This window comes from Erpetoichthys calabaricus, chromosome 1 (assembly GCF_900747795.2).
Source record: "Erpetoichthys calabaricus chromosome 1, fErpCal1.3, whole genome shotgun sequence".
Lineage (NCBI taxonomy): Eukaryota > Metazoa > Chordata > Cladistia > Polypteriformes > Polypteridae > Erpetoichthys > Erpetoichthys calabaricus.
In genome coordinates this window covers 286,849,142-286,863,769 of record NC_041394.2, presented here as the reverse complement: position 1 = coordinate 286,863,769, position 14,628 = coordinate 286,849,142, and the positions used below count along the sequence as shown (strand labels likewise).

The 14,628-nt window shown below is 36.5% G+C and overlaps 1 protein-coding gene across 3 annotated transcripts in view; it reads left to right on the top strand.

Annotated features, from left to right (window-relative positions):
* Nucleotides 1-14,628, top strand: part of ppfibp1b (PPFIA binding protein 1b) — a 229,520-nt gene that overhangs the window by 204,915 nt on the left and 9,977 nt on the right. For all 3 annotated transcript variants that reach the window (XM_051934515.1, XM_028816186.2, XM_051934519.1), the window contains 3 exons: nucleotides 9,125-9,275; nucleotides 13,929-14,040; nucleotides 14,158-14,246. In XM_051934515.1, the coding sequence (XP_051790475.1) occupies nucleotides 9,125-9,275; nucleotides 13,929-14,040; nucleotides 14,158-14,246 (352 nt within the window). The remainder of the gene's footprint in view (nucleotides 1-9,124; nucleotides 9,276-13,928; nucleotides 14,041-14,157; nucleotides 14,247-14,628) is intronic.

Here is a 14,628-nt window from a genome sequence, read left to right as displayed (position 1 = left end):
CATAGATTCTGAAAAATTACTACAGATACCTGTGTTATATGTTAATGTAGAATTATTTGAATTGTATTGATCTAATTTGAGAGTGTTTTCTGGGATTTTGAACATCCTGAATTAGGTCTAGAGGGTCTGTTTATTGTGTTTCTTAAAGCAAAAAAAAATTATGTAATTCTGTCATCATCAGATGACGTGAGTTCAGACAAAAGACTTTTAGTTGTGCAACCTGTGCTTACAGCTCCATTCTAAACTCCTAAAATCTGTTATCCTATCTGTTGTCCTATATCTAAAATATTATGTTAATTAGACTTCACAGTGGCATGTTTTTTTTTGGTTTAATCAAGGAGATTAATTTGTTTTACTGCATGTGAAACACCACGTGAAAAAGAATGTGTTAGTACTTTAATAATATTAAAAAAGTTAAAATCAAATGCAGCACATCTAATTTAGTAGATTATTTAGCCACTGCTAATGGCTGCAATATTAACATTTCCATTAGCCTATAATTTTAAAGGAAACATTCAAATATAATCCTTTTTTTCCTTTTGTATTTTATAATAAGCTGCATACATGGCATTATTTACAGAACATGTCCAATACTATTTAAACAAGATTACAAATACAGCATAATTCCAACTCTATAATTTGAAGAGTTTAATCATTAAAAGGCAGGAAGTTTCTAAAACAATGGGACCACTTGAAAGGATTATTAGCACTGTAAATGCTGAAGAAATAAACCTCATTAAAAGACTTGTCTAAAGGGAAAAAAAAAAGGCAATGAGATCCATCTACTTTACAAATCCTTCACTGCTGTAGATTTTCCTGGTATGATGGACAGGATGCAAGATGAAAGAAAGCAATACTACTGTGTGTATGTGTGTGTGTGTGTGTGTGTGTGTGTGTGTGTATATATATATATATATATATATATATATATATATATATATATATATATATATATATATATACATAAACTGATCAGTGTCACATTTATTGCAGCTGGGACGGACAGGCTGGCCTTGTCTGGTCTCATAGTAGATTGTTGATATACTATGATCATTTCCCAGGAGAGAAAAAAAGTGTTCACTTCAAACGGTACACAGTGTTTTGTGAAATTTAGACCACAAAACAAATTTATTAAAAAAAAAAAAGTCATGCAAGAAAGATGCTAATGCTGGGAAAGTTTTCCAGCATAAGAAACATGTATCTACAAGAGCTGATTATACTCTCACAGAACATCCTATTATTTTGAATTTATTTATTTGCTATTCTGCCAAATATAGAAGTAGGAGATTTGGGCTTTCTCTCTCTCTACCTCCTCACAGTTTGTATGCGTTTTATTTTCCATTGCATTCTCAAGTTTTCCTACCAGTTATTATTTTAATGTAGTTTTTCTATTCCTTTTAAACATGTATCATCTTAGACACTTCTAGGGCTACTCATCCATTTTTCCCATCTGGAAAAATGTTTCCACATCGTCAATCATTTGTCCTTTGTGTAAGTAATCTGCATTAACTATGGGTCAAAGATGAAAAAAATGCATTTTTATAATGTAGTCATTTCTACTCAGATTTGTGCAATATTTGTTTTTCCTAAAATAATCCATTCCTAAAGTGTTCTTTTCTTTTCATTATTCACGTTCAAAAGAGGGCTCTCCAAAAGTCCAAGCATTTTAATCCTGACCACATGGCTGTTGCCTCTCCAAATTGCTTATGACTTCTATTTAGTTTTTTGCTGTTCTCTACTCATATGGTTGTAAAGTTGAAACTTTATCCACTAACATTAACAGCCCTGTGTGTACATCTTCAGATTACCAATGAATCTATAAATGACAACTGCTTTGAATTCCAAATACTAAACTAAACTGAAGATTTGGCTGCACATTGTGGTCTTTGACTTCGAACTCGCTGTCTACCTTTTGCTGTAAATTTTGGAGGGTACACAGCCCCAACATCGGTGCCTTTGCCTTTTCTCCTTGTGAAAAGCACATGATATCATATACCTGCAAAATGTTGTAACAGAATACATAAGGCAGCCATCAGTTTTACAGTAAGAGCTGAAGTTCAGTTTCTTGATTTTATTGCCTTTGGACTGTGCCAGAAAATGAGTTCTAAAAATGATAGTTGAAATCATTAGTAGGGATTTACAGTTACCTGTTAATTTTAGCTTTTAGGTGTTCAGGAATCAGAATTGTTAATAATTTGTCTTATTTGGTGTGCGACCCCCCCAAACCCTTGAAACCTAGGATGTTGTAGACATTCAAATAACAAATTATTTTGGAGGATTTAAGTGGACAGGATTGACAAACTTTATTTGGCTGAATGGCTCGTTCTTGTCAAAGCTGTTCTGATGTTCTAAAGTCAATTTAGCATGACTGTTTTTGTGCAGTCCTGAATAAAGTATAAACCAAGCTTTTTAAATGTATAAAGTATGCTATCAGAATTAATAGGGAAGAAAAAAGTTTTAATTATTTTAAATATTTCATTGTGTTCGTAATTTGCTAACAATGTTTTTTTCCTTAGAAGTGTGACAACTTCTGGAAAATGAAAAGAAATAAGACTTTGGGTATGCATTAACTTTATACAGTATGGGTTTTCTGTGAAATCTTTGCAATTCTATTTTACATGTCTGACTACAGACAATTGAGTTTCATCATAAAATCACTGAGGTTCAAAGTAACTTAAAAATAAAAATCACTGAACAGAAAAGTGCAGATTCCTTTTTCAGGAAAAAATTATTTGGAAACTGTGAGGATAAAGTAAGTGTACAATGTAATAAATGCCTCTGAAAATCTGAGACACAAATTATGTAAAGAACAAGATATTTACTTTTTGTCATATGTTCTTTCATTTAATGTAAACCAGTTTGTATTATTTTATGAATTCTTCATATGATCATTTTTATATTCTCTCCTTTGTACTAGCTACCTGTATCCTGTATAAACTCATGCCATTATGTGAGTTATTTTACATGAATTTAATCTTTAATAATTTACACATGATGTATTGGTAAAACTAAAAGACTGAAATTAGATATTACAATATATTTCCAGAAATTCACAAGGATTTTTTTGGGACTCCTCAATTGTGACATGATGCGAGGTTCATTGGTTTGTAAAAGTGCTGTGAGACTGGACCGACAGTGTTCCATTTGTAATTAGACTCATTATGAAATACAACAAAATTCTTTACTTTTTTATGGTTACATACAAAGCTTTTTCCAGAGTAAAAGCCTATAATTATGTGATGTGTATATGTAGGAAATTGCAGCAAGTTAATTTCATTGCTGTTTTACATGGTGACAACCTTGAGTAAATTTTGCATAAAACTGGGTTGGGTCAGTTAGACAACTTTATATAAACTTTATAAAGGGGTTGTCCACAGACATGAACACTCATTTGAGAATCATGTCTGGCCCCGTGAGACTACTTGCTTCACAAATATTTTGAGAATTTTTTACAATGGCTACCTCTTATGGCCACTTTCATATGGGAGCAGTTGCTCATTTCTGCCACCAGAGACCAGTGCAGCAGTATGACAAGATTACTGATTAACTTCTTTTGCCCTCCAACGTGCATTTGCTGGCTTTAACTTGGTAGTGTTCAGTTCTTCAGTTACTCAGTTTCAAGGCACTAGAGCTTGCTTACTTAGACTTAGATCCTGCCATGCTAATTGGCATATCGGGCAGCAGGGGTTCTCTAGTAGTTTCGAACTTGGGCGAGTGCTTTGGTGTCATCCCATGTTGTGTTCAGTGCCTTCAGGTCTTGCTTGAAAATTCTTCTCCAAGTAATTCAGAGGGTCCTCATGGTCATTTGGCACCAGAAGATGTCCATCTCATTGCCACCCTAGGGATCAGATTGTTCTCCATGTGAAGGATGTGGCCAGGCAGTCAGAGTCTTTGGTGTGTGACGATGTTATTGAACTTGCATGAACCACTCCTTCGAAGCACCTCTTTGTTGGTGATGTGGCCAAAATATTGGAGCCTAGTTAAGCAACTATAAAAGCCTAATACAGTCATATGAAAAATTTTGGGAACCCCTCTTAATTCTTTGGGTTTTTGTTTATCATTGGCTGAACTTTCAAAGTAGCAACTTCCTTTTAATATATGACATGCCTTTTGGAAACAGTAGTATTTCAGCAGTGACATTCAGTTTATTGGATTAACAGAAAATATGCAATATGCATCATAACAAAATTAGACAGGTGCATAAATTTGGGCACCCCAACAGAGATATTACGTCAGTACTTAGTTGAGCCTCCTTTTGCAAATATAACAGCCTCTAGACGCCTCCTATAGCCTTTGATGAGTGTCTGGATTCTGGATGGAGGTATTTTTGACCATTCTGCCATACAAAATGTCTCCAGTTCAGTTAAATTTGATGGCAGCCTAGCATGGACAGCCTGCTTCAAATCATCCCATAGATTTTTGATGATATTCAAGTCAGGGGACTGTGATGGCCATTCCAGAACATTGTACTTCTCCTTCTGCATGAATGCCTTTGTAGATTTCGAACTGTGTTTTGGGTCATTGTCTTGTTGGAATATCCAACCCCTGCGTAACTTCAACTTTGTGACTGATGCTTGAACATTATCCTGAAGAATTTGTTGATACTGGGTTGAATTCATCCGACCCTCAACTTTAACAAGGGCCTCAGTCCCTGAACTAGCCACACAGCACCACAGCATGATGGAACCTCCACCAAATTTGACAGTAGGTAGCAGGTGTTTTTCTTGGAATGCGGTGTTGTTCTTCTGGCATGCAAAGCGCTTTTTGTTAGACCAAATAACTCAATTTTTGTCTCATCAGTCCAAAGTACTTTGTTCCAAAATGAATCTGGCTTGTCTTAATGAGTATTTGCATACAAGAAGCGACTCTGTTTGTGGCATGAGTGTAGAAAGAGCTACTTTCTCATCATCCTGCCATACAGATGTTCTTTGTGCAAATTGTGCTGAATTGTAGAACGATGTACAGATACACCATCTGCAGCAAGATGTTCTTGCAGGTCTTTAGAGGTGATCTATGTGCTGTCTGTAACCATTCTCACAATCGGGCGCATATGCCGCTCCTGTGTTTTTCTTGGCCTGCCAGACCTGGGTTTAACAGCAACTGTGGCCTTCCATTTCCTGATTACATTCCTTACAGTTGAAACTGACAGTTTACACCTCTGAGATAGCTTTTTGTAAACTATGATACTAAACAATCTTTGTTTTCAGATCTTTTAAGAGTTGCTTTGAGGATCCCATGCTGTCACAATTCAGAGGAGAGTCAAAGGGAAGCACAACTTGCAGTTGACCACCTTAAATACCTTTTCTCATGATTGGACACACCTGTCTATGAAGTTCAAGGCTTAACAAGCTAATCCAACCAATTTGGTGTTGCAAGTAATCAGTATTGAGCAGTTACATGCAATCAAATCAGCAAAATTACAAGGGGACCCAAATTTTTGCACAGCCAGTTTTTCACATTTTATTTAATTCCATACAACTAAATACAGCTTCACTAAAAATCTTTGTTTGGAAAACACCCCAGTACTCAGATGTTCCTAGGAAATGAAAGACGTACCACTGTTATCTTTTTTGTTGAAAGTAAATTATTATGCAGGCTGAGAGGGGTTCCCAAACTTTTTCATATGATTGTATATGTTTTAGCACTTTTTTGAATTCCTATTATGTTTGGCAGCCTGGTGGGTGTACATTGCAGTTACTGGCATCTTTCACCATGTTTGATGGACATGTAGTCATCTGGTTAAGTGGCTTGTTTAATCACATTTGTGGATTATGCCTTATGCAACAGACATCAGCGTCAGTCTGAACCAGTACTAATATTTAAATTTATTTATATTCTTCTATTCTGAAGTGTGCTGCATCTCTGAGTTCTTTTGCAAGATATTAGGCTGCATTAAATGTCTGGTTTATTGTAAAAGTATTAACTCTGTCACTCCTTTGTGCATTCTGTTTTAACAGACAGCCTGTAAACCTGTCTAAAGTTGCAGGACAGAAGGTGCTGTATTGCTGATGTGGAATGAACTTGGCACCTCCAGTCCTCTTGTATACCCAAAGAGAACCAACTTAGTTCTTTTCCATGCCTGATGTAATTTTGGAGCTTTGGACAGGATTTGTCAGACATTGCTTAAAGCAGCTTCCACTAATATTGCAGATGAGTGAGATTAGTACAAACCTGTGTGTTGGAGGAAGCAGATAAGAGTGTAGCTTGACATAACTACAATATGTTGGGTTTTCCTTTAATTTCCCATTACTGAGGAAGAGAAAGGAAAGCACCTGTTGAAATTAGGTGTTTAAGGGTTTTACCTAATGTCAAATTTACACTTTGATAATGGTATTCTAGATGACAGCTAAAGTGACCTAAATAATAGAATTTTCTTTTTTATTTGTACTGCATAATATTGTGCATGATAGTTTAAAATTACAAACACAGAATTTCTGAAATCGAAGAATATTAACCTCAGGTTAATAATGAGTTCTACATTCTACAAAAAAGCTGTTAATGTAGTCCTGCAAAGCAATCAGTACTTAATTTAATTGAGTTTTAAGAAAAATTTAAAACTTTTTGCATGTTTTTATCCAATGCAGTCTTTCTAATTCGTTCTTTGCTTTGAGTGTCAATGGCTGATCGTCATCCTTGTAATAACCTTGAATACGTCAGGAGGATTGAAGAGAAATGTGGCGACTTTGTTTGTCAGTAACGAGGCTCTCATTGGAGTAATAATTAGATTCATTTTTGAAAACCCAGGTTTGAACTTACTTGATAAAATGAGAATACAATTAAGAATACTGCACACAATTGATTAGAGAATTATTTAATACTAGACAAAGAGCCCGTTTCGACAACGTAAGATGAAACGTGCACGAGTTTGTGTCAGCAGTGTATGAAGAACAAATTATAAGTAACGAAGAAGTTGTTTTGTAATGATTGTAGTCAGCTTTACTCATTACTGTACAGGCTTGTACTGTTAGTTGATGAATTTTCCAGGCCTATAGTATAATATTGAATGATGACTGTTCCAGTACAATATGGAATAGTAATAAGTATAAGCACCACAAACCTGATATAGGTGTATTGAATGAATGCGTAATTGAATCAGAATGCGTAATTAGGCCTCGTGCTGTAGTCGAAATCACCTTTCAGGCCTCTAGAGCTTTAATCGAAGTCGTCTTTCTCTTTGAATTTTTGCGGGCGTAAATCCGCCGCCTGCCACGATGTTGGGGTTGGATGTCGGTCTCGTAAGGTTTTTCGGGCAGCTGCGCAGAAGGCGACTGTGCATTCGGCTTCAGACAGATGTGAGTGAGTGAGTGAGGAGGCAGGCGAATTATGTATTAAGATGTAGACGATGCAACAACTAGCTGTCGTGGCCAAGTTGCCATTGTAACATACTGGTGCTTACCCTCAAAAAAAAAAAAAATCACTATATCACAGACTACTACCACCACTTCAAGACACACAATGCGCTGCATTGTGCGCTGAATGTTGCTAGGCTTCGCAGAGTATTGCAATCACGTTCTGTACTACTCTAGGAGTTTATGTAGGAATTTCTGAGGTTTTCTCAGTTTTTGTTATGTTCCAGCAGGACCACAGGCTGGGCTGCTCAGAGGTTGCTTCTGGGCTACATGTGGCCTATGGGTCGCCATTTGAATAGACCGGTATTGAGTACTTAACATCTGTTATAGCAACATGTCAGATCATTCACTTAATAAACAACATGCAAAACCTGGGGAGGTCCCTGTGAGCCTAAACTAGGAGGATGTCATTTAGCAAAACATGTAGGAATAAACAGATTCTGCCAATTGAGGGTGCCTAATGCCACACTTCTAATATCCAACTATAAAACAATACAAGGGTGTATCCAAAAATAACCAGAATTGGAAAAAAAATTGTTTTAATAATTTTTATTTACTTAAACTACATGCACATAGGGAGAACAACTAAAACTCCATACATTCACAGATCATGCTAGCAATCAAACCTGAATGCCTGGCAATGTGCAATAATAATACATTTTATTTATGTAGCACTTTCTGAGTACTCAAATTGCTTAATAAATAACAAAAAGGATACAATAAAAATAAAGGTAAAGATGGCATTAATAAATATGTGAAAGTCAAAGGTCTGAATTAGTTTAAGAAACAAGCAAAAAAAAAAAAAAAATGAAGAAAGCCACAAAAAAAATGCCAAGTTTTGTGCATTTACATCTAGGGCTATAAATGTACTGTAGATATTACAATCGCCCAAAGTGATAAGGAGCACTTAAAAGGATAAGAGCAGATTTAATCAGTTTTACAGCCTAGCACTGGACAACATTGACAATTTAATGGCTAATCATTTGTGATTTATTTCAGATCTAACAACCTCACCCAGAGCTCTGCGGTGCTGCAGAGTAAACTGACCAGTTGGAGTCACATCAGTTGCAGATGCAAAATCCTGAAGTTTTTTTCATTTTTTGCAGGACTAATGAATCATTTACAATATATAAAGGTTACTGCAGTCTGTCCATCTGCTGCTGATGAAGCTCTCCAACACCGCACACCCACAATGAAACATCAGTATTAATAACCTGAATAAAGCTAAAAGTATGTGTGTAATGCTGACTTGGTTGATAACGTTGACTGCTTGCTACACATTTGTTTAATCTGTAACTGCAAAGGTACCACCAATACACAAGCAGTATTTGTGGGAAGAAAGGTTACATTTACTTCCTCATTTTTTTGTCTTTAGAAGTCTAAATCAATATTCGTCTAGGCATACTATAGGCAACATGTACCAGATAATGCGGGAATGACATGGTGGTAGAGAGGTTAGTGCTGCTGGCCAATACCTATAGGGATAACATATATAATATAAAGTTCTGCCTTGGACTCTTATCTATGCAGTGTTTGCATACTCACCTCCTGTCTATACACACTACCTTGGGTACTCTGGTTTCTTCCCAAAGCCCGGAAGTATGTGCACTGTGGTGGATAGGCATCCTGCCTTGCACCTGATGTAGCAAGGAAAGGCTCCTGGACCCATTTAGTCCTGTAATGGAATTTGAAGATATGACAAAATAACAATTTTCAATATTCAAAAGTTTCAGTTTAAACATAATGGATTTTGTTTTTGTTTTTTTTTCCTTCAGTGAACTGGATATGCCTTTTGCAAGATGGTCTAAAGATCAAGTGTGTAACTGGCTGCAGGAGCAGGGCTTGGGAATGCATGTAAATTTTTCCAAACAGTGGATTGTTTCAGGACAGACTCTTCTACAGGCTTCACAACCAGATCTTGAACGGGTAAGTGACAGAATGCTAGCTTTCTTTATGTGATTGAGTAGTTGGAACTTCCTCCAATGGGCTCTCAAAGATGTTGTTAGACTTGTTTTACTAGAGTCCTAAATAATTCCCTTTGATTTACCTTCAAGACCTAAAGCAGGCAAGTCTTGTACAGGTGGTTGATATGAAAACAGTAGGCTGCTGGGACTCATTTCTGCTGCTACACTAGATTAAGAAATTACTTGATAATCTGCATAAATATGTGAATAACTATACAAGTAAAGACTAATTTAAAAGCTAAGCCCAAGGGGAATGCTTTACTTAAAGCACTCTTCACTAAAAATGTTAAATGGGTTTCTTTTTTTGTTGTTGTGAAAAAGTGAGATTTTATCTGTATATTTTGGCTTTGTTACAACTGATGTGACAGTCTAATTGTAATTAGCAGACTAAATGGTTATGTATTCTGAAGCTCTTCTGAGGATCATAAAGCAAATTAAGTTAAGTGATAAGGGCTCAAATTAGCAACATAAAAGTAATCTTGCTTTTGAAGAGTGACTCTGTCCTTTTCCAATAAGTATTCCTCTTACACACTTTGTACACATTGGCTGTCACACTGATGAAGATTAAGATTGTAAAATGCAGCTTTTCTGTGAGTATATTTCTCTAGCATAGACACTAGGAAAAGCAGATGGAAAGTGACATGGTAATTTTTCATGATTTGAAACGTCATTTAAAAATAGCTGATAGACTATTAAAACTTGGGGAGATTGTATATTGAAGGCAAGAAGCTGTTCTATGATGCTGCACTTAGTGGGAGATATGGCTTTAGTAATCATAAGAATATACGTCAGTCATTTAAAAAAGATAAGAAATTACTGGCATGTGTTTGATTAGGATTGAAAATAGTTTGGGATTCCTTGTGACTAGAATGAACCCCTAATGCCTGGACCCTGATAACTTACAGTCTGTAGCTGTAGCTCCCTTAGTTAGCCATGTATTGTATTACACAGTGAGCTCTACTGTGGCATTGTAACCACAACGTAACATTACATCGCACATCTTGCTTCCCCGTATTATGTGGCAGGTTATTATTATTTGTTTTTTTTAATACATGGGGTTATCTATACCAGCTAATACCGTTGAATCAGAAACATTCCTTTAACACACAACAAATACAGTTTTCAAGTTAATTATAAAAACATAAAGACACCTCATAAGGAAGACCTTCTGTCTTTATTTGTACAGTTCCACACCATGTCACTAAAAAGAATGATCAAAATGAGCTTTTCAACCAGTCTGTTTTCTCCCTGCAGTTTTAGGGGCTTATTTCCAATTTCCAAAATGCATTAAACGTTAGATTTGATTGTGCTTTACATAAAAGGATTTTTTTTTTATTATTTTCACTGTGATTGTTTGTGACAACCTCTGCGTGTTGTAGGGCGTTTCAATAATCACTGAGACACTAAAATTAGTGGGAAAGTTGGAAGATGAGGGTTTAATAATTTATTTGTAATTTAACACAGTTTACTATGTCAGATATGGCCGGCCATTCATCCCGGCCAATACCCCCAGGCTGCCAGATGGAGCCCTCCTTGCAGCATGGAGATGCCCCGAATGCCAGCAGGGAATCATGGACAGTGGAGTTATAATGCACAGCCCTGCTGGATACCATGGGGGCCGCCAGGAGTCGCTGCAGGGAGGCCCAGAGATTTATATTTTCCTCATAGCCCGGAAGTATTTCCAAGTCATGGGAACGGAAGAAATTATATACTTCCAGGCTGAAGAAAAAAGTTTTTACCTGACCCGGAAGTGCTGGATAATCACATGGACTGAGGGCTCAGAAGCACTTCCGGGTCAAGGACTATAAAAGGACTGTGGGAAGTCCCAGACGTCAAGCTGAGGTGGGTGGAAGGGTGGCAACGCGTCTGGGAGAGTGGAGGATTGATTCTTGTTTATTGTGATTGTTTAGGAGTATAGTGGAGTGGAGGGTGCTTTGTGCACTGTATTGTCTGAATAAAATAAGTATTTGGACTTTTATCTGGTGTCTGGCGTCTGATCTGAGGGTTCAAGGGAGTGAGAGCACCCATATCTGTCACAACTATTATGTGTCAATTTTGTCAATATTTTAAGCACTACTTTTATGACCCTTTATTAATCTGTATGTATACAAGGTCATTAGGAGTTGTACTGTGATTTTATGGTCTCATTTAGTTATTACTATTATGTGTAACAGTTTTGGGACTTATTTTTTTACCACACATAAGTGGACAGTAGTTGTAAGGTGATTAGCTTTTTATGTGTTAACCCATTTGTGTTCACAGTGGCCTCACAGCTACATAATCACAGAGTTGTGCACACACACATTTGCTGTCGAGCATTGTGCCAGTCACATTTTAATACCATACCAGTCCTTTTTAAATGAAATTGTCAGCAAACCATATATCTTCGGCTATACTACCTCAGACCACTGAGGGCATGCAGTCACTGTACATTCATGTTGAAAGCAGTTTCTTAAGCCAATGTCACATGATGTGACTTTTTGTCATTGAGTCTGTCAGATTTACCAGACGCAGTCACTGACCTCCTTGCTGCACCATGTCAAATTACACAACTGAAAATCATAGTCCATGTCACATTTACCGGCTGAGCACCAATCTTCACTACAGTCGTGCTTGCCCCTTTTTTCTGACAGCCAATACGGCACTATCTTCTGTTTGCAAGGTCCACAGTCCCTATGCTGCCTAACAGAGCTATGAGAAATGTCAATAGCTTTCATGCATTCAGCTGCAGTCTCTGCCCTTTTTTCATTTTTTCCATTCTTTCCATTAAACACAAGACATCAAACAGACGTGCTTCTCTTCTATTTTAAAACACACATGTTCCTTATTCCTCATCACTATATTCTATACATTGTATTGCCCAGTGAACACTCATTGGTTCTGAACTCTCACACTCGAAGAGCCCTGCTTGATTTTATTACAGCCAGTCACAGACTAGTTGGTCTCAGTCATTCGGTATGTCAAATTAGACAATCCGCTTCACATGAGAGTGCCACCAACTGCCTAAGATTTTGGAAATGAAGGCTATGACTGGAAATTGCTGACAGATCAGATTACTCTCTCCCAGGATCTTTAACAATTTCCCATTTTTCTAAATAAGAAGGCATTTTTCATGTCATTAAAACAAATGTGCTCCCCTTTTTGTTAAATGCTTCTATATCAGATCATGGGAGATGATCTTATTCTGTAGCTATAGTCATAAATGAGTAAGTTCAATACATTAAAGAAGTAGAGGAAAGTAAAATTCTCAAGTAATGTTCTAATATTGTAAAGGTCAAAGCAAAGCCCAGAATGAGTATACCTGAGAATTGCCACTATGATCTCAAATTGGCAAAACAAGAAGTTGAACTAAACACTGAATTCAAGAAGACACATTTTGCAAGCATAATTCTGTAGCCCACCACTAACTGAATATTTAGCAAAGCTCACTGTACTTCACATTTCTACAGTATTAGGCATTTTACTATCTTGGAGACCAATCGTTTGAAATGCAAATGATTTTTATTTCATCTGTTGAACTGAAATTCATGAATAGCCAACTTTGTGTTCTTTTGCTCTGAAGCACCTCGTTCATAGTTTGTTCCTGCCTTGCATTTGATGCAGTCATGTAGACTCTCTTTTAGCCTATATGATGACATAAGTTGGTTTGGAAAGTGAATGGAAGGAGGCGTCACTCCCACAAAGAGAACCTGTTAGAAATTACCACTAAAATCCCATAAGCAATCGGTGTATATCAACATTTGCCATTTTATATGGATGTTCATTAATACAGAGTCTACATAGAGATTGTTCATTAAATGCTGGTCAACATGGGCTTGAAATATAATGCACTAACCTGTAGACCACAGAAAGTTCTGTCCTGTCAGAACAATAAATCAGCACCAAAGTTGAAAGAGCAGGGCACCTCAGCTGGGTAAGGGTAGCTGTGCCCTCCATCCATTGCTGACAAAAAACATGTTAGATAAATGACAGCAGTTAAAAATCATGTGTTTTTTATTTATATAAGTATTTAATTTTTGAATGTTTATTTTTTAACCTGATTGTACAGTGACCTTGAGTTTTTTGAAAGGCGCTTCAAATAAAATGTATTATTATTATTAATTTTGTCTGCCTGATTATTTGACAAAGATGGGTGGCTTACAGTATCTAGGTTTTTGGAGGAAGAAGATTCTAATTTTTAGATTATACCTGTCTAGGTGAGAAGAGATGGGCTGGCAAATGATTGTCGGTGCTTGACTACTACTTGTTTTTGGTTTGATGTTTCTGTTCACCTTTCAAGCCAGCAGTACATTACTTGTTCATACTATGAGGTCAAATAATGTAGAGATGCAAATGCAATTTTCAGAAATGACTTAATATTGCACTGTCATGCTTATATTGTTTAAACATTTAGATAACCTCTGGTGTTGAAAGTTTTTGAAGTATGTGGTTATTGCTTTGTAATTCTGTACATTGTGTAGTGGTTGCTATTGTGTACTGAGACTATAGTTTTATCCCAGTTGAGCTGTTTGAATTTGGTTTGGAACATGCACAATTAAGGAAGATTATCAATTTGTTCATCAGTTATGTCCTTGAATCCAGTGTACTAAATTCCACGGCATCCCTTTTTCTACAGGAGCTTGGAATTAAACATCCTTTACATCGGAAAAAATTACAGCTGGCTTTACAAGCACTTGGCTCAGAGGAGGACGACGACAAAGGAAAGCTCGATTACCACTGGGTGACTCGTAAGTGTGTACAGTTCTAGAGATTCAAAATCATAAAGTGAACAGGAAAATCAAGTAACTAGAAGTCGTGAAAAAGGAGGTACTTGGTGATCAGATGTGCTCTGTGCTCATTTTTAGGATGGCTTGATGACATTGGACTTTCCCAGTACAAAACTCAGTTTGATGAAGCAAGGATAGATGGGAGAATGCTCCATTATATGACTGTTGTAAGTGTCTCTTCAAAATAACTGCTCATTTCACTGTTGAACAGTAAAATTCTCGTAGACATGGCCTGTTCTGTAAACTTTTTAAAGTCTTTTTCACGTCACAAACAACACTATATATTCCATACAATACTTTCTTTTTTTCCTTTCCTGAAACAACTGCACTACACAAAATTATTTGGAACATTTCAGTGTTAGTTTTTTTGGGATTTTTTTTTGGAGAGTCATGAATATGTGGGGTTGACCAAATTTTGATTTTCAAAAATCAAGAGTGGGAGTGAAAAGGGGTAATTCACATGCCTCCAAAATGCTGATTTTTATTACTTTTTCGAATATATATAACAAATTTATCAATGTAAAGTTCTTGGTGTATATGTTTTAAGTG